The sequence below is a fragment of the Wyeomyia smithii genome, chromosome 2 (assembly GCF_029784165.1).
Source record: "Wyeomyia smithii strain HCP4-BCI-WySm-NY-G18 chromosome 2, ASM2978416v1, whole genome shotgun sequence".
Lineage (NCBI taxonomy): Eukaryota > Metazoa > Arthropoda > Insecta > Diptera > Culicidae > Wyeomyia > Wyeomyia smithii.
Window position 1 is genome coordinate 251,146,178 of NC_073695.1, and position 24,621 is coordinate 251,170,798.

A 24,621-nucleotide genomic window follows, 5' to 3' on the forward strand; every position below is an offset into this window, starting at 1 on the left:
GGATCATTTTACGAATCTGAGCGGATGAACAAATGCTGAACGTCTGGTTGGAAGGCCTCATTTACCTTATGTACAAGAAAGACCATCGACACAACTGCAGAAACCATAGAGGCATCATGTTGCTACATTCTGCGTGCTCATCCGAATATTGCTCTTAAATCCAGACCGTTTTATAAAGCCTTTTGTCGGTGAACATTAGGCTGCTTTTCGAGAGGTATGCTTCATGTCGGATCAAATCTTCACCCTGCGCGTGATCCTTGATAAGTTCCGGGAATACAACATGCAGACTCATCATCTGATTTCAAGGCGGTGTACGATTCAGTCAAGCGGAATAAGCTGTGGCAGATACTGCTAGACAACGCTCTTCCGTTGGAACTTCCGATGAAATTGCGCTGTTTTTTTCGCGCGTGTCAGCTAACAGCAAACCAAACGAAAGTATTTGAAAATGGAGACCTAAACAATTCAAGTGAAAATTTGATTGACATCAAATAGATAGCACTCATGCCAGGTTAGCTCCAGCCCAGGATATAACTTCATGTATTTAAAAATATAACCATTATTTCAATAACTTTAAAAGAGAAAAGCAAAAACTCAGTTATACGCTTTTTGTGTGGTTGTTCTCGCTGTCAAGGTTTTGGCGAGTGACAAAAATTTATTACCTTCTACAAATTTGATGAGGAGCGTTTTAAAATGCTTTTGTATTTTTCTCAAAGGAGACAAGTTTTTGGATTTAGCATCATTTTGGATTGCCATTTACCGATCACATATTGATTCCAATAGTAACTGACGGAATCGAACAATGTTGCGCGGAGTTTACTCGATAAGAAAGCGAACGATGAGTATCTTTCTTCCCAAACCGTCAAACCGCGAATCATTTCAAGCGGCGCGTGCAGAAACCATCCACCATTTGATATGGGTTATCCATACGAAGTGACCACGAAAAAGCACAAACTTGGACACGACCATCACAGATTTTGCTCAAAGTTGGGAGAATTATTCATCTACTGTCACTTTGGAAAAATCCCAAATTTGGTGTCGATTGGAATACTCCCCGCTCTGTGGGACCCCCCTGTTTATTGCAAAGTCAGGCATTTTTTGTTCAAAATCTCTTTTTTTCTTTTTCTTACTGATAGATGATTTTTGAAGAAAATAAACCAAGAAATCCAGAAAAAATATAAGTTTCGACCGGAAGTGTTGCCAGATAAATTATTTTTGTATTTGAAAACTAAATTTACATTTTTCGGCAAATGCAGCCATTTTTATTTAAAATTTGATAATTTCCTCGTGTTCCTTGGAAAATTTTACATAAGAAACAACTATCATCTCGAGGTAATATGAGCCAATCTCGAGCTATAACATTTTTACGAAAAAAGGTGTAAACTTCGTAACTATGTTTTTTTACAATTTATAGACGTAAGACACCCGGAAAATAGTGGTAGGTGAATTTTGAAGAAAATAAACCAAGGAATCCAGAAAAAATATTATTTTTTCCCGGAAGTGTTGCCAAATAGATAATTTTTATATTTTAAAACTCAATTTGCATTTTTCGGCAAATGCAGATAATTTTATTTTAAATTTGATGGTTTCATCGTATTTCTTGGAAAATTTTACGTAAGAAACACACTGTAATATGAGCCAATCTCGAGATATAGCATTTTTACGAAAATAGTTCTGAATTTCGCAATTATTTTTCGTAAAAATGTTATATCTCAAGATTGGCTCATATTACCACGGAGTGGTAAGTGCTTCTTACGTAAAATGTTCTGAGAAACACGATGAAACCATCAAATTTAAAATAAAATTAGCTGCATTGGCCGAAAAATGCGAATTTAATTTTAAAATACAAAAATAATCTATCTGGCACCACTTCCGGGCAAAAATAATATTTTTTCTGGATTCCTTGGTTTATTTTCTTTTAAATTCACCTATCACTATTTATCGGGTGCCTTACGTCTATACATTATAAAATAAAATATTCCCGAAATTTACAACTTTTTTCGTAAAAATGTTATATCTCGAGATTGGCTCATATTACCTCGGGATGATAGTTGTTTCTTACGTAAAATTTATCAAGGAATACGATGAAATAATCAGATTTAAAATTAAAATGGCTGCATTTGCCGAAAAATGTAAATTTAGTTTTCAAATACAAAAATAATTTATCTGGCAACACTTCCGGTCAAAACTAATATTTTTTCTGGATTCCTTGGTTTATTTTCTTCAAAAATCATCTATCAGTATTTTTCGGACATCTTTTTTTACAGTATTTTTCGGACATCAAGAGATTTTTGACAAAAATTGCGCGACTTTGCAATAAAGAGGAGGGTCCTGGAGAGCGGGGGGTATTCCAATCGACACCAAAATTGGTATTTTTCCAAAGAGACAGTAGATGAATAATTCTCCCAACTTTGAGCAAAATCTGTGATGGTCGTGTCCAAGTGGCATGTACACTTCGTATGGAATGACCCATATGCTTAATTATTACTCATCCCGAGTACTCTTGGGATAGCAAATTCTCTTTGGTAGACACGGTTCTTTGAAAGGCATACATTGCGTAGTCATTTGAAAAACCACGATGGTTATCGACCGAACGAAACCATCTGCTGTTTGCAACGTGCCTAATTAAAACCCATGAATGAGCAGTCTCTGGCAAAACGGTCACCGTGAGACACTTTGTGAAGTCATTACACCTCAGAAACTTCCTACCGACGCAGACGCGCAGGGACGTGGCGTTCCGCACTAATGCTCTCCTACTTGCCAGATAACTAAAACACTTAACTATTTATGAAAAGTTGTGTAGGTACGTATGTTTACATGTATATTCCAGCATAACTCTTGAATGCTTGAACCTATTTCCACCAAACTTGGCGTACGAGTTTCTTTCACAAAGAAGGTAGTCATAGACTGATTTAAAAGGGAGAGGGCTACCGTTGTAGAGAGAAGGGGTTAAAAAATCACGATTTTCCGTGTATAACAGGAGCATTTTTAACCAATTCGACGACTTTCGGGATCTCGGTCATGTCAGGAGGGCAGAAGTTGATTCACGAGTACCGGAACATGATATCTGATGCCATTTTTAAATCTAAGATGACGACTTCCGGTTTATGGGAAGTAGTATAAATCTGTGAAAAACAATTATATATATTTGCGGAACCAGAATGACGGTTAGATACCGGAAATCGATGTTTGACGACATTTTGAAATTCAACATAACGACCTCTGGTTTCTGGAAATCTGCGAAAATAGATTATTTGCTAGAGATACTCCTGTCGAACTGCGGAGTTGCAAAAAAAAAAATCGACGAGAAGGTAGTCCGATACCCTCACCTTCCAACAAGTGATGTGTACTACCCCCCAACCCACTCTCGGCTGTCCGTGCACGAAGCAAAACTGCTTGGCTGCAATTCAACAATTGACAAATCGCATGAGTGAGTCGGCGCAGGGAAAGTTTTCGTTTTCGGGCACATTTTTTTAAGTACTCCTAGTCAAGTACTTTTAATCGAGTACTCCTACTCGCAAGTCCCCACTCGCGTGCTCGTCGTGAGTAGGAAGACAAAAGAGTATTGGCGAGCGGTTTTATGCTGGCTGCTGCTCTGGGGTGAATAACAATCGAATTCTCGAAAGTGTGTGTGCGAAAGATTGGTGAAGCGTAGCACATATCTCATTCTCAAGCAGAAAGGAGTGGAAAGGTTTTGTTGCTCGCTCGCTTAGCAACGATGATTCCAAGGTTTTCGGTCTCATGACAGCTGAATAAATTGCAGGATAATACTCAGATACTCCTCTATATAGATATTTCCGAAGCAAACATGAAGCCGAGAAACAGAAAATTGATATCTTACGCCATTTTAAAATTAAATTTGCGACTTCTAGTTTGTGCAAGGCTGCGTAAAACAATATATCGCACGCTTAACCTTGGGGCTAATAGCGGTCTCGATCAACTAGATTAGTAGAAAGAACTCGTTATCGATATTGTTTTTGGCACATTTTGCATGTGTAGGATAAGTACAACGATACACCGTGCCCCAGCGCTGAGTCGAGAAAATTTCCATCTCGAAAATATCCTCGACTCGATCGGGAATCGAACCCGATATCAAAACCGTGTGGGAGAGCTAACCGACCGACATCGCTAACCACAGAACCACGGGGACCACAGAAAAACAATACTGATGTATTTATCCTGAGACTTCGACCAGGAACTTGAAATAGATGTCTATTGCCATCTCGAATTTCATGATGGTGTCTACCAGTATCTGAAAAGCTATTAAAAGCTGATGAACAATTAAAATACTCTTCAATATTTATATTTTCATAGGGTATCGGCTCTATTATCATCAGGTTTTACCTATCATCGTCCGGGGGCTAATAAAGTCATATTGAAATAATCTTTTGCAGGATGATGCTCTGCATTAGGAAGAACCATCATGCAAAAAATCAACGCTCTAGGACATCATTTACCCCTCGGACGATAATGGGTAAAACCTGACGATAATAGAGCCGATACCTTATATAATGTTATATTTTGAATTGAAGTTTGCGGCAAGCCAAAAACACACCTAGAGCCTAGGAAACGATGTCTAAGAAATTGATAGAGGTGGTGTAACTAGACAAATTTGCCACCCCATTTGTTCCAAATACTTTTCACGGAAAAAGTTTTTATTTAAAGTGAAACGACATTTTCCGGTAACCTGCATACAAAATTAATCACCGTTGTTTCTATTGATGTCTATATGGCTATAACTACTAGCTATTTCTGGAATATCTAAAGCTGGTTATGTTGCTGTTCGTAAAACAAAATCGTCTCCTGATAAAATTTTTCTAAAGAAGTATTTAGAAACATCCATTCTGCTCTGATCGGTTTTATGAACGATTGTTTTCTACAAACTGTCGCAACTTACGAACACTTTTCTATAACTTGTATAATACGATAAAGAGAGTCTAAGCTAGCGTTCGGGATGAAAAATACGTTTGAAAAGTTATCGAAGCTGAAACTTATTGAATACAAATTTGATGAAGAACATCGATCGAACAAGATAAGGGTGCATATAAGAATGACGTAACATTCAGGTGGGAGGGGGGAGGTACCCTTGAACTGTACGAATTGCTACATAGGAGAGGGCAAGGGAGGTGTCACTGAAGATCAGCGTTACGCAACAAAAAGTATCTGGAAAGGGTATAATTTTTTAAAACAAGTACTTTTTTAAGTAAGCAAATTATTCTATTGCGTTACGTAATTTTTATGAGTGGTGGCATTTCGTTATGTTACATATGGGGGTGTGATCAAAAAATTGTTTTATATAGATTAGTATTTATAGATGTCGCCAAAGAGCTTCTTAAATCTAAATAAGATAAAAAACAAGAGAAAGAGAAATGGAAAATGAGAAAAGAAAAAATGGAAAGAAAAGAAAAAAAAAGATCAACAAGCAAATGCGGCATCCAAAAGAAGAGAGAAATAATGTGTTAGAGTTATTATGGAAAGGATTAAGACCTAATTTCGGAAAGAAGAGAAATTAAAGGTGAGAACCAAGAAAATTTAATATTTTGAGAAATTAATTGCTGAAGCTTCACATAAATGTTTCGCAACATTCCTCGCAACCCGATTCAATAGGGACAAGGAACGTCAATTTTCGAGTTGAAGTAGTCCTATTGAATCTCGAGCAAAATCGGGTATTCAACTAATTGAGTATAAAAACTAGCAAAGTGCCATACATCAATAGCCTGAAAACTTAGGACAATGCGAGTATTCGTATCAAACAAAACGGAGTTCTAAGTTTATTACACTGAAAACATATTTTAGTTTATTCCACGAAAACGTGTGTATTATATACAAAACCTTTTGTTGTTTTCTGCAACAAAACCAATGCGTAATAAATATGAGGGTACTTTCGTCAGAACTGTCAAAGTACGTATTCGTATACGTAACGAAAGGTTTTAAAAATAAACGCAATCATTCGTACAAACAACGCTGCATAATGTAAATAGTACGAAAATTTAGTAAACCTACGCAATAACATATACATTTTACGAATTTTTTTGTTCTTTGTTATCCACGTTCGTACGAAAGTACATCCATGAATTGTACAAATTATGCGTAATGTTGCAATTCTATTCGATAACTTGCAATACGAATATTTTATACAATCAACAAAAGTGCTGTTCAATCTACGAATTCTATGTTTACGAAACGTGCGTGCAGAGAATAACGAAAAAATATTTTCAGTGTAACAAGGTGCCAAACATTCACAATCGAAATTTAGTTGTCATGGCCAATTGTCATACCGACCAACAAAATTTCAGCATAAGTTGAAACGAAAAAGTTTACGTGTTCCAACATTTCGAAGTCCAAAAGCTAGAAAAACCATAAAACAAGACCGTAGAACTGGAAAGAATGTCCGTTACCGTCCGGTTAGGACCTACCATGATAGACGATGCGATTAGATCACTATACAGGTCGGACTCGATTACCCGGAGTTTTGAAAAACATTTTGCTCCGGATAATCGAATCCTCCGGATAATCGAGCCATTTATAATTTTTTAATTTTCAATATCTTTCATTTAGAACAGCGAGTTTTCTATTATAGTATGTTGTACACAATAATGTACGGACGCAATAAATTGAAATTTGTCTTTAGACTGTTTGTCGGCGATTGTTATACATATATACGTAATAATAAATTATGTAATAATGATTTTTTCGAAGATGCAAAAACCAAATAAAATTAATCAGAACTACCATTAGAAAGACAGCTTTTGCTTCGAGAGATTAAAGGAAATATTTTCCAGAAAATATAATAGAATTTGATTTGATTCAGGTATTTTCCTGTTTAATTATCTTAAATATTAATAAGGATTGAGGTGTTACATATACAGACCCTGTTCGATTTTGACAACACTCATGATTTTTTTTTCTATTTTCTAAGCGACCTATAACGACCTAGACGCTCGATATGGCCACTAATGGGCTACTTTGCGGATTTCAAATCGTTATTGATTTCGCTTGATGAGTTTTAGTTTAATAATCCAGGAGTATCCGGAACACCACCGAAACAGGCTTGTGGTTCTAAGTACGGCATTGATCATGGCCATTATATTACAGGAATAAGTTCCGGCCATAAATTCGAAACCGGTTGACCAATAGTGGTTGTCCTCATCGGCAACTAAAAACCATAATACCTCGCTTTTGGAGGTTGTTGAGTAAGAATTGGTTGAAGGAACGACGAGAAAACTGCTAAAAACGAACTACCTAAACTGAACGGGGCATTGTTGTTACAATTTTGAACAACCCCGGAACTCCCAATGACCCGGAAGACGAAAGTACATTATAAAAATACAGAAGAAAAAAAATACTCCGGATAATCGGGCCCCGGATAATCGAGTCTCCGGTTAATCGAGTCCGACCTGTATTGTAAAATAACCAGTTTATTCGTAAGAGTGAGCATGTTTGTAGATTTATAGCACCTCATTAATTCCACACTTTTCGGTTATCGCACACCTATCGAACTCTTCTTTGTTCTCCTGTTTGTACTGAGCAAGTGAAGTATTGTGCGGAAAATCGCCTCAAAGTGCTTAATTCAATGAAACTTTTGACGTGCTAAGTGCAGTGTTTTTGTGTTTGTAACCAGCTTGCTTTGCTGCACTGTTGTCCTGCTCGATTTTTTTCTCAACAGCGCCATCTCTCCGTCAAATCAACAATAAGCCTATCCACAAACCCTCCGTTTGAACCATCACAACATACTGCGAAGACAATCTATTCCAAGACTGTCCACATTACCGATAAAATACAGCCTAGTAGTGGGTGTTGGAACTTCATATATAGCATATATTAGCTATGGCTAAAACGTGTGCAAAATGCTCCGATGCTATTTCGGGCATTGATTTTGTTACCTGCCGTGGTTATTGCGGAGCGACATTTCACATGAGTACCTGTGCTGGCGTGTCACGCGCGCTGCTAGGGTACTTTACTTCGCACAAAAAAAATCTCTTCTGGATGTGTGACAATTGTGCCGAGTTGTTCGAGAATTCCCATTTTCGTATGCTGTCATCTAATGCTGGTCCATTGCCACAGCTGAACTCGCTAACTAACGCGATCTGTGAACTACGCAGCGAAATAAAACAACTACACACGAAACCGGCTGCCCAATTTTCGCCGTCTCTACGGAATCGTTGGCCAGCAGTAGATCAACACAGGCCCTTCAAGCGACCTCGAGAATCAGATGCAGCCCCACGATCTTCGGACAACTGCACTGCCGGTAGTAAGCGGACTCTGGATAACTTCGTCGTAGCACCCGTTACCAATAACACCGAAGAACAATTCTGGTTGTACATATCTAGGATTCGACCTGATTTCTCTACGGAATCTATGTCAACTATAGCGAAAGCCTATCTCGAGACCGACAACGACCCCGTTGTTGTCAAACTTGTTCCGAAGGACAGGGATATTAGCACGCTTACGTTCGTGTCTTTTAAAATTGGAGTTGATCCATCCCTAAAGGCCAAGGCACTAGATCCAGAAACCTGGCCGGAGGGTACTCTCTTTCGCGAATTCGAGGATTATAAGGCACAAAAATTTCGCGTACCGCTGAAAACCAAAAAATCAACGACACCGCTATCGCTATCCCAGGCTTCGTCTCCAGTAACGCCCATGATGGGATTGAGCTAAACCCGGAATACCCCCTCGCAGCTACACAACCATGCCACAGTGACCGATCCACCATCTTCGAGCTAGCGACTTATATGGCTATACCGGGACGCACGCAACAAGGTTTAATGGGAGTCCCCTCTGACTCTGTCTCGGTTCTACCATCTTCGAGAATCGATAATCTCTCCGATCTTCGTCAATGTTCCCGCCAACAGAGCCGTCCCGGTACTGAGTTCAGAGCAACAGAGGGGGTCTTCCAGCCTGTTATCTCAAGCAAGTATCCGACTCAGGTGCGTTTCGATTGCTCTTTGCTCCCCGACACCTTTTTAAATTTCAGCGTCGATAACGAGGCCTCCAATATTGGAATGCAGCTGCAACCGGGACGCAATGTGGAAAGCAATATGGAAGCCCCCGGTTCCTCTGCCCCAGTCGCGCCTATTGCAGCCAGCGCTCACCACAGTCGTCTCGGTCCTGAGGGCAGATGTGGATCGGGGGTCTTCCAACCTGCTTCAGCAGGCAAGTATAATAACAACTCGTCCCAATCGATGCCTGAAACCGCTTCGCATTTCAGCTGCGTTTCCGGCACTTCGATAACACGACCAACAAGCAGCCTGCTTTCTAGCCGCCACCAAGAGGTCACCGTGTACTACCAAAATGTCGGCGGTATGAACAGCGTTGTTGATGATTTCCGCGTTGCCGTCTCGGATCTTTGCTACGATATCATAGTTCTTACGGAGACTTGGCTGGATTCCCGCACACTTTCTCGTCAGGTGTTTGGAAATGACTACGAGGTTTTCCGTTGTGATAGGAGCTCCGATAATAGTCGCAAATCTACTGGTGGTGGCGTTCTCGTGGCTGTTAATTCCAAGTTCGAAGCCAAAATTTTAGTGGATGCTGCCTCTTTGAGCCTGGAACAAGTTTGGACAGCGATCAAACTGGGCGATCGTAAGTTGTTTCTCTGCGCTCTGTACATACCTCCGGATCGAGTACATGAGCGTGAATTGATTGTTGCTCATTGTCAATCAGTCTTCTCAGTGTTGGAAACTGCAAAACCAACAGACGAAGTTATGGTGTTCGGCGATTTCAATCTTCCCCGGATTTCATGGAGAGAATTCCGAGACGGGTTTTTCTTCCGGACTTGGATCATTCGAGCATCCATCCTATCGCAGCTTTACTTCTGGATTGCTATAGCTCAGCCACACTCACTCAAATTAACCATATCACCAACCAGAACAACCGCATTCTAGACCTCTGCTTTGTGAGCGCCCAGGACACGGCCCCATATTTATGCGAGGCCCCTGCTCCATTGGTTAAAATAGTCCCCCACCACCCACCATTATTCGTGACTATAAACGCCGAATCGAAACGCGACCTTGACACTGCATCTGCTACCGTATCTTACGACTTCCGCAAGGCTGATCACCAGAAAATCGCTGAGTTTTTCTCCGAGCTCGACTGGAACTCCATTTTTGACTCCGTCGATGCCGTATCGCCGCTCAAACTTTCTCCAACGTATTGGCCTACGCCATCGATCGATACGTCCCAAAGAAGTGCCAGCATCCTGCTCCCCGACAGCCGTGGCAAACAAGAGAACTTCGGCAGTTGAAATCCCAGAAGAGAGCTGCCTTGAAAAAATTTACTAAGCACCGTACACTGTCCCTAAAACGTCATTACGTGAGAATCAACCACACCTACAAAAGTGTTGCGAAACGATGCTTTCTCCGATATCATCAAGATTTACAGAGAAAGCTCAAGGCTCGTCCCAAACAGTTTTGGCGGTTCGTCAATCAACAACGACATGAAGGTGGTATACCCTCTTCTATGACATTCAACGGTAAGGAAGCAAGCACCCCGCAGGACATCTGTCAGCTTTTCTCCGAAAAATTTGCCAGCGTGTTCACTGACGAGACACTGAGCGATCATCACGTCGAACGTGCCGCCAGTAATACCCCACAGTCCGGTCAAACTTTGAACACTTTTCATTTAGACGCGACAATGATTTCTAGAGCCTGCTGCAAACTCAAAGCTTCATTAAACCCAGGTCCTGACGGGATTCCGTCGACGTTTCTTAAAACGCAGATTGATAACCTAATATCTCCGCTTCTGCATGTTTTCCAGCTATCTGTCGCTTTCGGCGTCTTCCCGTCCTGCTGGAAATCGGCGTACATGTTTCCAGTACACAAGAAGGGAAACAAAAACGATGTGAGCAATTATCGTGGCATCACATCGCTCTGTGCTGTTGCCAAACTGTTCGAGCTTGTTATCATGGAGCCTTTGCTCGCTCACTGCAAAGCTTTCATAAGCACTGACCAACATGGATTCACAGCCGGTCGCTCCACCGCCACCAATTTACTTTGCCTCACTTCGTACATCAGTGACAGTATGGCGAAACGTGCTCAGACGGATGTTATTTACACTGACTTGACAGCTGCCTTCGATAAACTGAATCATCACAAAGCCGTTGCAAAACTTGACAATCTTGGAATCAACGGGAATCTTTTACTATGGTTTCAATCGTACCTTACCGGTCGCCGTCTAACCGTTGCTATTAGGGATTGCCAATCCTCTTATTTTGACGCTACGTCTGGAATACCGCAGGGAAGTCACTTAGGACCGCTAATCTTTCTGCTCTATTTTAATGACGTGAACCTAGTCATTAAAGGACCACGGTTGTCTTACGCGGATGACCTCAAACTCTTTCTTCAAGTTCACACAATTCAAGACTGTCACTTTCTTCAACGTCAGCTAGATGTTTTTGCCGATTGGTGCCATCTGACCCGTATGGACGTTAATCCATCCAAGTGCTCGATTATATCATTTTCGCGAAAAAAACAGACTATACACTACAAATACGCTTTGCTAGGAACTGAGATCGAGCGCGTAAACCAAGTTAAAGACTTGGGGGTAATTTTGGATTCCCAGCTAACTTTCAAGCCTCACATTTCATTCACTGTCGACAAAGCCTCTAGAGTTCTGGGATTCATCTTCAGGATCGCTAAAGACTTTACGAATATATACTGCCTTAAATCATTGTATTGCGCTTTATCTCGCTCTATACTGGAGTACTGCTCGGTTGTCTGGACTCCTCATTACAACAATGGCGTGGAAAGAATAGAATCAGTTCAACGGCGCTTTTTGAGATTCGCTCTTCGTAAACTGCCATGGACGGATCGCTTCCGTCTACCAAGCTATGAAAGCCGCTGCTTATTAATTCGTTTGGAGCTTCTGTCTGTCCGTAGAGAAACAGCCAGGGCATTGTTCACCACTGACCTTTTACAAGGCCGCATAGACTGTCCCGCTCTTTGGGAACAAGTAAATATCAACGTGCGACCTCGTGCTCTGCGAAACAATTCGATGCTACGACTGCCTGCTCAACGAACTAACTACAGCATTTTTGGCGCAATGGTTTGTCTCCAAAGGTTGTTCAACAGAGTATCTGCTCTATTTGACTTTAATTTACCTCGAACGCTTCTTCGTCGGCGTTATCGTTTATTTTTTTCAAGATCTGACTAGTTCAAATGTTATATTGTTTGTAATATGTAATATTGTATTGACTCTCTGAAGATATTTTAATTGTTAGCTTTAAATTACACCATTTGGGCACCTGCCTGCCTGTTGGTGAATATACCAAATAAATAAATAAATAAATTAGAGGAAACAATACAATTCTATCTATATATCAAGCAATACAAATCAATAAAAAACCAACTAATGCAGGCAATTCAATTATTTGTATGAGAGCCCTCCCTTCTAGAGAAAAGAAAGGGTCTCCAACTATCATAGAAACCTTCTCCGACCCCAAAAGCTTCTACACAAAAATTTTCACGCCAATCGGTTCAGTCATTTTCAAGTCTATATGGATCAGACAGGCAGACAGGTAGACGGAGCTCCATTTTTATATGTATAGACTGTTCGTCAGTCTACAACATTTTTTCATTCACGAAAAATACTCTGTTTACTGAGCTAAATACGTGTGTAAAGTTTTGTTTAAATGAAAAATGGTCGAATTTGGACAAAAGCTCGTTGGGCATGGAAACACTCTCAAATGAGTCGTACGCCACTTGGAAGCTCACACATAAATAAGGGACCTTATAACACCCGCCATTACGGTGCGTAAAAAGCTGCATAGGCATGACTATTCTTTATTTATTTATTTTTTTTTTTTGAGTTGAAATGTGATGTCACACTCTAGTCACCCCCCCTCCCCCATATGTCAAGGAATGTCACAATAATCGAAACCTCCTCCCCCCTAAATGCGTGACATCATTAATGGATGGTCCCTAATGCGTCTGCAGGTTTTGCTCACTCCCCGTTTTTTCAAAACTCTCCATGAAACCGTCTTTTATGCAACCTCGTTATCCGCCTTTGCTACTCTCTGGTGGAACGAAAATAAAACAGAGGAAAACTGGAACGTTAGTGAATATGACACAAAGCAAATATACTAGAATTTAATAAGGCCAAGCTTATTTTTGGCTTAAAGATTCGAGTGATACTGATTTTCATTTTTGAATTGAGCATCAGTGTGTATAAAAAAAATTGAAGACTGCTGAAAAATTCCCTTTTGAAATCCAAACTGTTCCAAGTTAATTTCAGCATTTCGTTTTGTTCAAGATATAAAAATCTGGATACAACTGGAAAATATAAAAAAATGGAAGATGTCAGGATTCAAGCGTTCCCCTGGATGATCTGGAAAAAAAAGTGGGAGAGGTTGTTTATAAGAAACGACCGCAAGGTTAACGTAGAATTACGACAGTCTGTCTTATGTCAATAATTTTTTGCAATAGCTTTGGAAATACACTCGATTAGGGTTAATCATTTTAATGATGTGTAGCGATATATTTTTCCGTATTTGTTTCGTATATTAATTTCGCTTTAAAAATGAACGGAATCCGTTGGAAACTAGCTGAGTTCAGAACTTTTGAAAGTGGGCAATATTCGTGACAGTGTTAATGCATCGTAATATACATCACACTGCTGAGCAATTGCAGCAGCATCAAACTGCAATCAAAGTTGCAATTTAGTAATAACCATTCATTATGCTCTTCCAAATATATTTAGCAGCCCTGAAAAAGACTGGTTGCTGCAGTTGCAAATTTCATTCAATTATCGCATAAATGCTTCATGGTCCAGATAGCGCGCAATATCCGCTCTGACAAAGATTTTTTTCGCACGTTGTGGAATGGGATAGCTGGAAAAATTATTTCCAGTTATACCATTCCACAACGTTCGAAACAAAGAGGATGGGCTACGCTACTCACAGTTTGTCGGTATATAAGCGAAATTTGAGCGTTAAAGCGCTATCGTCAACTGTGTACCTGCCAACAAATGTGTCATCAATGAGATGGCACCAGAGGCAAGCGACAAAGGAGCCAGGAAATTTTTCACAACAGGTCAAACCTCGTTGTAAGGAGAAACATTTTTGGTTGCTTCCCGGATGGCGGATTACAACAAACGTTCTACTATTACAATTGCCGCAAAGTTCAGACCGCCGTACGTTTGCTGCTCCAAGTAAATTGTTACATTCCTCTTGTCAACCTATTATTGCCTTAGAAAGGCAACAATATAACATGTATCGTGTGTTGCACGGCTTGAAGGAAGACGATGTTTCCGTTCTCGTATCGGATATAAGGGTCGCAATTATGCTGTGATGTCAAGCAACAACCGTCTTCTTCAAGACGTTACATATTTGTTAATGAGGTGTTATGAATTTTCTAAAACGGACTCAGCGCCGTGGGCAGAACTTGCTGACCTTTTCTGTTTGGAATCGGATTTGTTTCGCATATACCGCTTGTGATGCACAGTGTTAATGAATCGTAATATACATCAAACTGCTGCGCAATTGCAGCAGCATCAAACTGCAATCAAAGTTGCAGTTTAGTAATAACCATTCATTATGCTCTTCCAAATATATTTAGCAGCCCTGAAAAAGACTGGTTGCTGCAGTTGCAAATTTCATTCAATTGTCGCATAAATGCTTCATGGTCCAGATAGCGCGCGATATCCGCTCTGACAAAGATTTTTGACGTTGACTAACGTCTATATCGAAGTTAGGCCCCTGAATTTAAAAATCTAGTAATTCAACCAGGGAAAACCAGAGAAAAGTGGTCAGGTTTTGAGCGCTTATTTTGCAGTCATCTATAATCAGGTTTTCGAGGTTTTGGCATCAATAGATCAGAAATTCTTTTACGGTTAAATTTATGTAACAAAAACAAACTATTGTTTGAGATACACTATTGAAAAATTGGTAATTAATATCGATTGTCTAAATCATACCGCGCAGCCAATCACTACCTCTCTTCCCAAGCACAGTCGACACTAACGGATACAATCGATCTGACTTTGTTGTTATTGTTGTTGTCACTTTCTGTTTCCGATGTTTATGCTGCTGCTAGCGGAAAAAACCTTGCAAATATGCATCTTTTTGTTGGTGTTAATTTTACGACAGCGGCCGGCGCCCCATCATTCTGATTCCAAAACCGCACCAGTGACATGCGGACGCTAGGTGATAGCAGCTGAAAGGAGGAAATACAAAATAGTACCGGTCATCTCGTGCCGGTTTCACCCGTAATGCTGGTGGCTTTAGTAGTAAATGGCTACTGCAAAACACTTAAATGGCTGGAATTCTGGACGGACTAACCAGGAAACTATAATCGGCAACTGGCACCTTTTGGTGCCTCGAAATTTTGGTACAGAAGCGGCTAATTGAATTTTCTGTTTTACCAAATGATGCTGCTAGCGGAAAAAACCTTGCAAAAATGCATGTTTGTGTTGGTGTTAATATTATGACAGCGGCCGGCGCAGCTTTCAAGAAACATTTGTCTCTTCCATTCCATAATTTGCGTAGCTCATCCCTCTTTTAATTTATCTGACGAAGCCTTGGTATAAAACGTACCGTTCGAACATTTCACCCCATCAGTTTCATTACTAAACCGTACCGGCTACATACGGACGCTATCTTGAAAGAATTCTGGACGGACTGACCAAAAACATGGATATATTCGGCACCTGGCCCCTTTTGGTGCCTCGAAATTTTGTTACAGAAGCGGCTAATTGAATTTTCTGTTTTATTACAAAATGCTGCTGCTAGCGGAAAAAACCTTGCAAATATGCATCTTTTTGTTGGTGTTAATTTTACGACAGCGGCCGGCGCCCCATCATTCTGATTCCAAAACCGCACCAGTGACATGCGGACGCTAGGTGATAGCAGCTGAAAGGAGGAAATACAAAATAGTACCGGTCATCTCGTGCCGGTTTCACCCGTAATGCTGGTGGCTTTAGTAGTAAATGGCTACTGCAAAACACTTAAATGGCTGGAATTCTGGACGGACTAACCAGGAAACTATAATCGGCAACTGGCACCTTTTGGTGCCTCGAAATTTTGGTACAGAAGCGGCTAATTGAATTTTCTGTTTTACCAAATGCTGCTGCTAGCGGAAAAAAAACCTTGCAAAAATGCATGTTTGTGTTGGTGTTAATATTACGACAGCGGCCGGCGCAGCTTTCAAGAAACATTTGTCTCTGCCATTTCATCATCTATGTAGCCCATCCCTCTTTCTATTTATCTGACGAAGCCTTGGTATAAAACGTATCGTTCGAACATTTCACCCCATCAGTTTCATTATTAAACCGTACCGGATACATACGGACGCTCGGAGGAAAAACAAAATAGTACCGGTCATCTCGTGCCGGTTTGATCCGTGATGCTGGTGGCTACTGCAAAGTACTAAAATGGCTGGAATTCTGGACGGAAACCAGTAAACAAGAAATCGGCAACTGGCACCTTTTGGTGCCTCGCAGTTTTATAATAGAAGCGGTTAGTTGAATTTTATGTTTTACAATTGCTGTTGCTAGCGGAAAAAAAACCTTGCAAAAATGCATGTTCATGTTGATGTTAATTTCACGACAGCGCTAGGTGTTAGCAGCTGAAAGGAGGAAAGACAAAATAGTACCGGTCATCTCGTGCCGGTTTCACCCGTTATGCTGGTGGCTGTTAGTAATAAATGGCTACTGCAAAATACTAAAATGGCTGGAATTCTGGACGAAAATAATCGGAAACTGGTACCTTTTGGAGCCTCGAAATTTTGTTACAGAAGTTTTGTAAAAGAAGCGTTGCAATTCCCTATACTATTTGCTTCAATGGAATATTTTTTTTTTTTAAGAATACGGTAGTCAACGTCATGCGGTCGTGTCTTGAATACCACCCTCCTACTTTTTTACGCACGTTGTGGAATGGGATAACTGAAAAAATAGGTATGACTGAAGTCGCATGGAAGCAGATCGTGTGTGTTTGATACTGCCGACATGATGAAAAATCTTAACTCTTCAATCGCATAGTTGAAGAGCACCAAAAGGTGCTATTATATTTGACAACAGTAACAAACTGGCAAGTTTGTTCAATTATCATCATTCGGATAACCATTCGCCGATGATTCTAGTTCTCCCGTTTTCTTCAGTAGAATTGCCTGCCATTTCCAATAATTCTGCAGCTACCGAAAACTCCATAACAGCCGCCAGATAGTCAGGTGCTTAAGTATCAACGCGCCCAGCGCGATCAGCCAGAAATTGAAACCCGGCTTTTCTTTCTTCTTCACGATCAGCAACCAACGTCCGTGTGGTATCAGCACAATCATGGAATGAATTATACATAAAACACAAAGCGCGCATTCTTAGTCAACTAGGTATATTCTGTCGACCTTGTTAGGGAAAGAAGCTTTGTGCGACCAATCAGAGGTCGACATTTGCGTTTCGACAAGGCTTGACAATTTTCAATAGTACAATCGTTCGAACAATCAGATTACAACTTTCTGCATTTGGACGGGTGCTTGGTTGATTTTCCAATCGATTACTGCAAAAATGACGAAAATCGGTTGAAAACTGACTGAGCTTAAAACGGTTGAAAGTGGACAATTTTTGTGACACTCTCAATGTTTTTGGTTTTTGAAATTGTATCCCTGTAAAGAAACTGGTCCCCTGTCTATGTTGCCGTAAGACGTAATTATACGTCAAAAATGTAAGAATCCAGTTTAAACTGGAACATTAGCATCCCTGCTACAAATGTTAGTAATTGACTTCGGGTAATTCATTCGTCAATTGGAGCAGTTCATTTTTCATAAGCGAAAGAGAAGAGAGAAGAGAGAGTGAACAATTACCATTACAATAGTTGCGTGGAATACGAATTGAGTGCTCAAAAAGCACGTAGCGGCTAGTCTAACGATGGGACTACATTACTAATGCTTCTGGTAATTCTTTCGAAATTGTTGAGGTTGGGTCCGATACGTACAGAGCCGGCGTCACACTACTTTTCCGAGTAGGTAGTAAGGAATGGAAAAGGTTTATGAGTAGCCTTTCGGTAGTTAACATGAACAATCGCTATGGCGAAGGAGAACATGCGTTTATTGTTTTATTTATCAATTTTCGCGACAAAATTGTTGGAGTAGATCTTATTCTTCAGTTTTGCCAAGAAACTCTCGATGGGGCCAGCTAGGGGACGCTCCATCTCGTCCAACGATTGCTTTGAGTAGTAGGTCTAAGGCAGATCCAGCCAGTACACCGCGTTTTCGCCCTAATAGTATTTATTGCAACTTCCGGCAGGCAATTCTTATTGTAAATTTCCCCATTCACAGCAAGTCCGGAGTGAAAGAAGAGCAACTTTGACATCCCCTTCTCGCTAATTATCAGCCACAGCGCCCCTTCTTGGGGAACTTGGAGTGTGAAATGAAATTCCCCTTGGAGCTCACTTATTCGTAAGGGAAATAAAATACGAAGCGCCCTGCCAATCGTTGGCATCCATGTTCGCCAGGAAATTTTCACAGTTTGACCGGTGGCACCAACCGTCCGACCAAGCGCATGCAGCGATGTAGCCACTTTTCCCTTGGTCTTCCCCTTCAGCATCCTTTGGAGCTTCTTATCGTTCAGGGTCGTCGGCCGTTCGGAACTGGGTTTTCTTTCAATGCTTTGATTCTTGTCCAAAAATGCCAAGATCATATAAATGTCGAAATGGGTGCATGCGGCGTCCACAAAGTGTCGCACGTCCACGAAGTGTCGGACTTCTGGTAAGGCTTTACTTACGTCATACAGTAGTGAAAGTCTCACTTCTCTGACCAATGAAAAAAATGCACAAGAGTAGCTCTTAAAGTTTTCGGAATCGAAATTTGATTTGTTTGATAGCAAATCGCTTAGAAATGCATGAAATCTGTAAATATCCATTAAAAAGTGGTCGCTCGCACATGTGCACGGCAATTTAAAGTTTCGAACATAGAAAACATTACATTTTTTTGGTTTTGTCTGATAATTCCGTGTGGGTAAGTACCCACAGGGATATTTTCCGAAACGGGTACTACTACCCACATCAAACGCCGGCCCTGAATAATTATGGTGTGGTCGTTAATAGCGGCATCATATTTTTAAACTATTTAGCAAGACTCTAACAACATTGAGTGCCGTGGGATCTTATCTTGAGGACTTCCCTTACCAGCAGTGTAACACTAACCTTACATATTCCAAAGCGAATAAAAGTGAATACTTCTCTTTTACTACTTCAATAGCAACTTGGGTGTGCAGACTATAGGTGAGAAACTTGTCTCTAGCTCTTCGTTTTTGTTGACAGGTTCAGATTCAGACTTTTGCTTTTACCAACTAATGGTAAAGTTCACAATTAGATGCTTAGGATTCATATTTCAGACTAAACTACAACTGATTCATTAAAGCCTAGTTTGATAATCAACTTTGCAATTTAGTTAGCATAAAATATGTTCAATTACATTATTATTTTTCCGTTTTGCAGACAATTTTTTCAGATTATACTTATTACCCAGTCGCGGATATTAGACACTCGTACAAAAACATCCGGGCGTCCAGTGGCACAAGGGATCTTCCAGGAAGCAACACCTATGGCCATTCCATCAAATACTAACGCACCTCCTGTGTCGGTCTAGAATTAAACTAGAGTCTTTAATACCTATGTTTACGCACTTCTCTTGATAACACTCACCGAACAGAGACCCTGTCCCTCGCGAGTCAAAGTGCACATTGAGGTATCAGTGACTCGCATTGCATCGGATCCAAGTGAATTTTGACACGCATCATTGCTGAGCACATTTAGATTTATAGTCATCAGGGCGTTTGAATTGTTTCAACCTTGTTGAGTTGCACCCCAACCGTAAAGACGAGCACGGGCTCCAGCTTCAATAAAATTAGCGTCCAATTGAATTGGTTGCACGATGTTGGTAAAAATCAGGATCGTCTGGAACAGTGCCACATTGAATTCCAACGTGTTCTGATTAAATCGAGGATGGGTGATGTAGACCATAGTAGGGGGCCGCCACAGTATTGAGAAACCGGGAACCGACCGCAGCCATGGTGGTGGATGACAGTCTCATACATACATGCGGCCGTTGTGAGGACGAAACGCTGGTTCAGTAGAGTTCCTCCACAGAAGTGGATATTGAACGAATTACGCATCGAGACCATCCATGGTGCTTCTCCAGATTCGGCGGGAAAACCACCAATAATACGCTTATCGGCTGTCGCTATCATGGGAATACTCAATCGGTCAAGCTTTTTGCAGCATGATTTGGCTAAAGTGAATACTTACGCACAGCCAGTGCGCCTCCTATCAGGTATAGCAGAATAAGTCAAAAGCGGATCATCGTGAACTGTAACAGAATAATGGCAATGCTAACTGAGAGCTATTCCTGTTTTATAATCTGTGCAATTCGAAAGATAAGCCACCATGGTGGTGAGTACTTGCATTCAGATGGAACTGATTAGGGCCATGACATCAACAATAGGTCGATTTATAAATATGATATTTTAGCGACTCAAGCCACACCATCTCTTAACTCCTACTACAAATTGAATGCAGAGTAATCGTCCCAATAATTTTTAGAAACTGCATTCGTCAATTCGTGCTCAATTTAGCAAGCTGAGTCATCATCACACCTTATAATTGTGATAGTGTCAGGCGAAAAAAAAAAAAACAAGCAGTAATAGCTTTTCCAAATTTGATAAGCCACACTACCACCAACATCAAACAAGCAAGTCAATCACAGAGTTAACCCACAGGTTCCACCTCATCGATTAGCATTATAATCTGTTGAGTGGGAATATAAACGTTGAGAAATTTGCTACCTTTAAAGACGATTTACTAATGATGCGTACAAATAATAACCAAATCTTAACCCTCTAGTGCCCAAATTAATTTTTAGACGGACTTCGAAAAAATCACTATGAAGCATTATAAACATTTTTTAAGTTAATATTGAAGTTTTTTAGAGGTTCACCTGAAGATTGTCTAAAGGCAGCACTGGGCACTAGAGGGTTAAGATGTTTTGTTTCGCGATAACAGCAATATTTGAAAGATGTCTGGGCTGAAGAGAACTAGAATTTATTTTGCAATATGAGGTTCGTCGATGTGTTATCGTTTGTAGTCAATAATTGGACTGCCAAGAGATGAAAAAATTACCAAACTCGTCCAAAAGTAAATTGTTCGCGCATAAGACTTCAAATTAACAGAAAGAAAATATCTGAATCTCATTGGTCCAGAATCGAACTACTCTCACAATAGAATCTATTAATCACCAGATTATCAGTTTCAACGGCACTAATTTTTCGCATTCTCCTTAAGCGGCTAATTGCAAAGTGAACTAACTTCCTGCTGGAATAGTCACTACCGAGGAGCAGTAATTACAGAGAGTGATCAGCTAGCTGCCCTCTGTCGAAAAAAAGAGCATCCATCCGAGTGTCATGTACCTACGAAGATGCTTCGAGTGGTGCACAATTGAGTGACACTTGAATTTTATTCAGGTAACACAATTTTCTCGCCGTCTTGAAACTGAAGATCTCCTTACATTTGATTAGAGCACCGTACAGTATCGGAAAAGGGGTAGGTACCTGTTAAGAGCAGATAAAAAGGCTAACCCGACAGCCATCTCGAGTGTCCCTTGCTCTATTGAAATCTTTTATTCCCGACTGCGGAACACACTTGCTTCCATTATGCCATTTTCCGTCTTCTTTTCAGGGAATATTCAGGATTCCAGTTGAAGCAGCAGACAATTCCCATGCAGTGTGAGTGGTTTTCACTTGGTACAAAACAATGTCCTCGCTTGAGCGACCCGTGTGCAGCGCAGGCAAGATGCGAACACTTCGTTAGGGGTTAAGATGGTACCGTTCAATTCCCCGATCTCGGTGATACCGTTTCAGTTGTTTTTGGACAAAGAATAACACCGAGTGCCCGAGCCTTGTACTTGCTACACCGGTCCTGTTACCCACCCACATGCACGAGAAGAGCATTCCTAGATGAAACAGCGAAGACGGTTGCAATACCGCGGTAGTGAGTGAAAAATGCAGGCACTATAGCGGTACTAGGCAGCAGCTTTTTATTGGTATTATGCATAGTTGGATCATTCGGAAGGAGGATGCAAAAATGTGTTTGAATTGCATTAAATTTGAATTCTGCGTTTACCAAGTGTTCCTCGTTTAGTGGTTAGATTTTTTACTGGATAACTAACTTACGATTATTTTTGACTCACAGACAATGCCTTTAAATGAATAAACTTTGCTTGATATGTTGTGAGTGGATCAAATAATACCACTTATGATGTTTTTTTGTTCGGGAATTAGAATTACGTTGTCCATTGATGTGAACTTTTGTAATAACTACTAATGATGTTACAATTATTCATAAAAAAATGCATATCAATACAATCCATCTGTCTAGTTGAGTTGTCAATGTCGGATCGGGTAGAATCTGGAAAATCCGATTTGAAGTTTAAGCAAATTGGAGTCCTGAAAGTGTGATTCCAATTCTGAATGTAATTTTTTAGTCTTAGAAGTTATCTTCTGCAAGGGCGTATAAATTTTGGCATAGGCTTCATTCAAAGCTTTGTAACTCAGTAACTTTCCGATAGCAACTTTATGGCCATGGATTTGTATTGCATATTGGATTTTATTCTACATATTTTAAAATTATAACCAAATTCTAAGTCTGACTCCAAGAATATTTTTAAGCAAACTAAATCCAACTCCAACCCGATTGAGATCAGAGTTCGATCCAATCACAATCTAATTCCAATTCAATCCAGATCCCCAGATCTAAATTGAGCCCTAATAAAGTCCAAATTCAATCCGCATCCGATCCAAATCAACAAAGATTAAAATCTGAATCCAATCCAAATCCAACGAAAATCTCATTCAAATCCAATCTAAATAGATTAGAATCCAAATCCTTTCCATTCACAATCGAATCCTAATCATAACATATAATCCAATCCCAATCAAAATCCAATATAAATCCAAACCAATCCAAATTGAGTCCAAATTTAATCCAAAATTATATCCATATCAAATCCAAATCCAATTGAAATCCAATCCAATCGAAATCCAATCCATGCAAATCCAATCCAATCCAAACCCAATCCAATTCCAATCCAATCAAAATCAAATCCAAATCCAATCCAAAACCAATCCAAATCCAATCCTAATCCAATCCAAATCCAATCAAAATCCAATCAAAATCCAATCCAAATCCAATCCAAATCCAATCCAAATCCAATCCAATTCCAATCCAAATCCAATCCAAATCCAATCCAAATCCAATCCAATTCCAATCCAAATCCAATCCAAATCCAATCCAAATCCAATCCAAATCCAATCCAAATCCAATCCAAATCCAATCCAAATCCAATCCAAATCCAATCCAAATCCAATCCAAATCCAATCCAGATCCAATCCAAATCCAATCCAAATCCAATCCAAATCCATTCCAAATCCAATCCAAATCCAATCCAAATCAAATCCAAATCCAATCCAATTCCAATCCAAATCCAATCCAAATCCAATCCAAATCCAATCCAAAACCAATCCAAATCCAATCCAAATCCAATCCAGATCCAATCCAAATCCAATCCAAATCCAATCCAAATCCAATCCAAATCCAATCCAAATCCAATCCATATCCAATCCAAATCCAATCCAAATCCAATCCAAATCCAATCCAAATCCAATCCAAATCCAATCCAATTCCAATCCAAATCCAATCCAAAACCAATCCAAATCCAATCCAAATCCAATCCAAATCCAATCCAAATCCAATCCAAATCCAATCCAAATCCAATCCAAATCCAATCCAAATCCAATCCAAATCCAATCCAAATCCAATTTAAATTCAATCCAAATCCAATCCAAATCCAATCCAAATCCAATCCAAATCCAATCCAAATCCAATCCATATCGAATCCAAATCCAATCCAAATCCAATCCAAATCCAATCCAAATCCAATCCAAATCCAATCCAAATCCAATCCAAATCCAATCCAAATCCAATCCAAATCCAATCCAAATTCAATCCAAATTTAATCCAAATCCAATCCAAATCCATTCCAAATCCAATCCCAATCCAATCCAAATCCAATCCAAATCCAATCCAAATCCAATCCAAAATCAATCCAAATTTAAGCCAAATACAATCCAAATCCAATCCAAATCCAATCCAAATCCAATCCAAATCCAATATAAATTCAATCCAAATCCAATCCAAATCCAATCCAAATCCAATCCAAATCCAATCCAAATCCAATCCAAATCCAATCCAAATCCAATCCAAATCCAATCCAAATCCAATCCAAATCCAATCTAAATTCAATCCAAACCCAATCCAAATTTTATCCAAATCCAATCCAAATCCAATCCAAATCCAATCCAAATCCAATCCAAATCCAATCCAAATCCAATCCAAATCCAATCCAAATCCAATCCAAATCCAATCCAAATCCAATCCAAATCCAATCCAAATCCAATCCAAATCCAATCCAAATCCAATCCAAATCCAATCCAAATCCAATCCAAATCCAATCCAAATCCAATCCAAATCCAATCCAAAACCAATCCAAATCCAATCCAGATCCAATCCAAATCCAATCCAAATCCAATCCAAATCCAATCCAAATCCAATCCATATCCAATCCAAATCCAATCCAAATCCAATCCAAA

The 24,621-nt window shown here is 40.0% G+C and overlaps 1 protein-coding gene and 1 pseudogene across 1 annotated transcript; one reads left to right on the plus strand and one right to left on the minus strand.

The window, feature by feature from the left end:
* The first annotated feature begins 7,824 nt into the window (after positions 1–7,824).
* On the plus strand, positions 7,825–8,655 carry LOC129720546 (uncharacterized). Its single transcript, XM_055672025.1, has one exon. The coding sequence runs from the start codon at positions 7,825–7,827 to the stop codon at positions 8,653–8,655; it is 831 nt and encodes a 276-aa protein (XP_055528000.1).
* A 10,771-nt stretch (positions 8,656–19,426) lies between these two features.
* On the minus strand, positions 19,427–20,169 carry LOC129720547 (chymotrypsin-1-like; annotated as a pseudogene).
* Between the last annotated feature and the right edge of the window lie 4,452 nt (positions 20,170–24,621).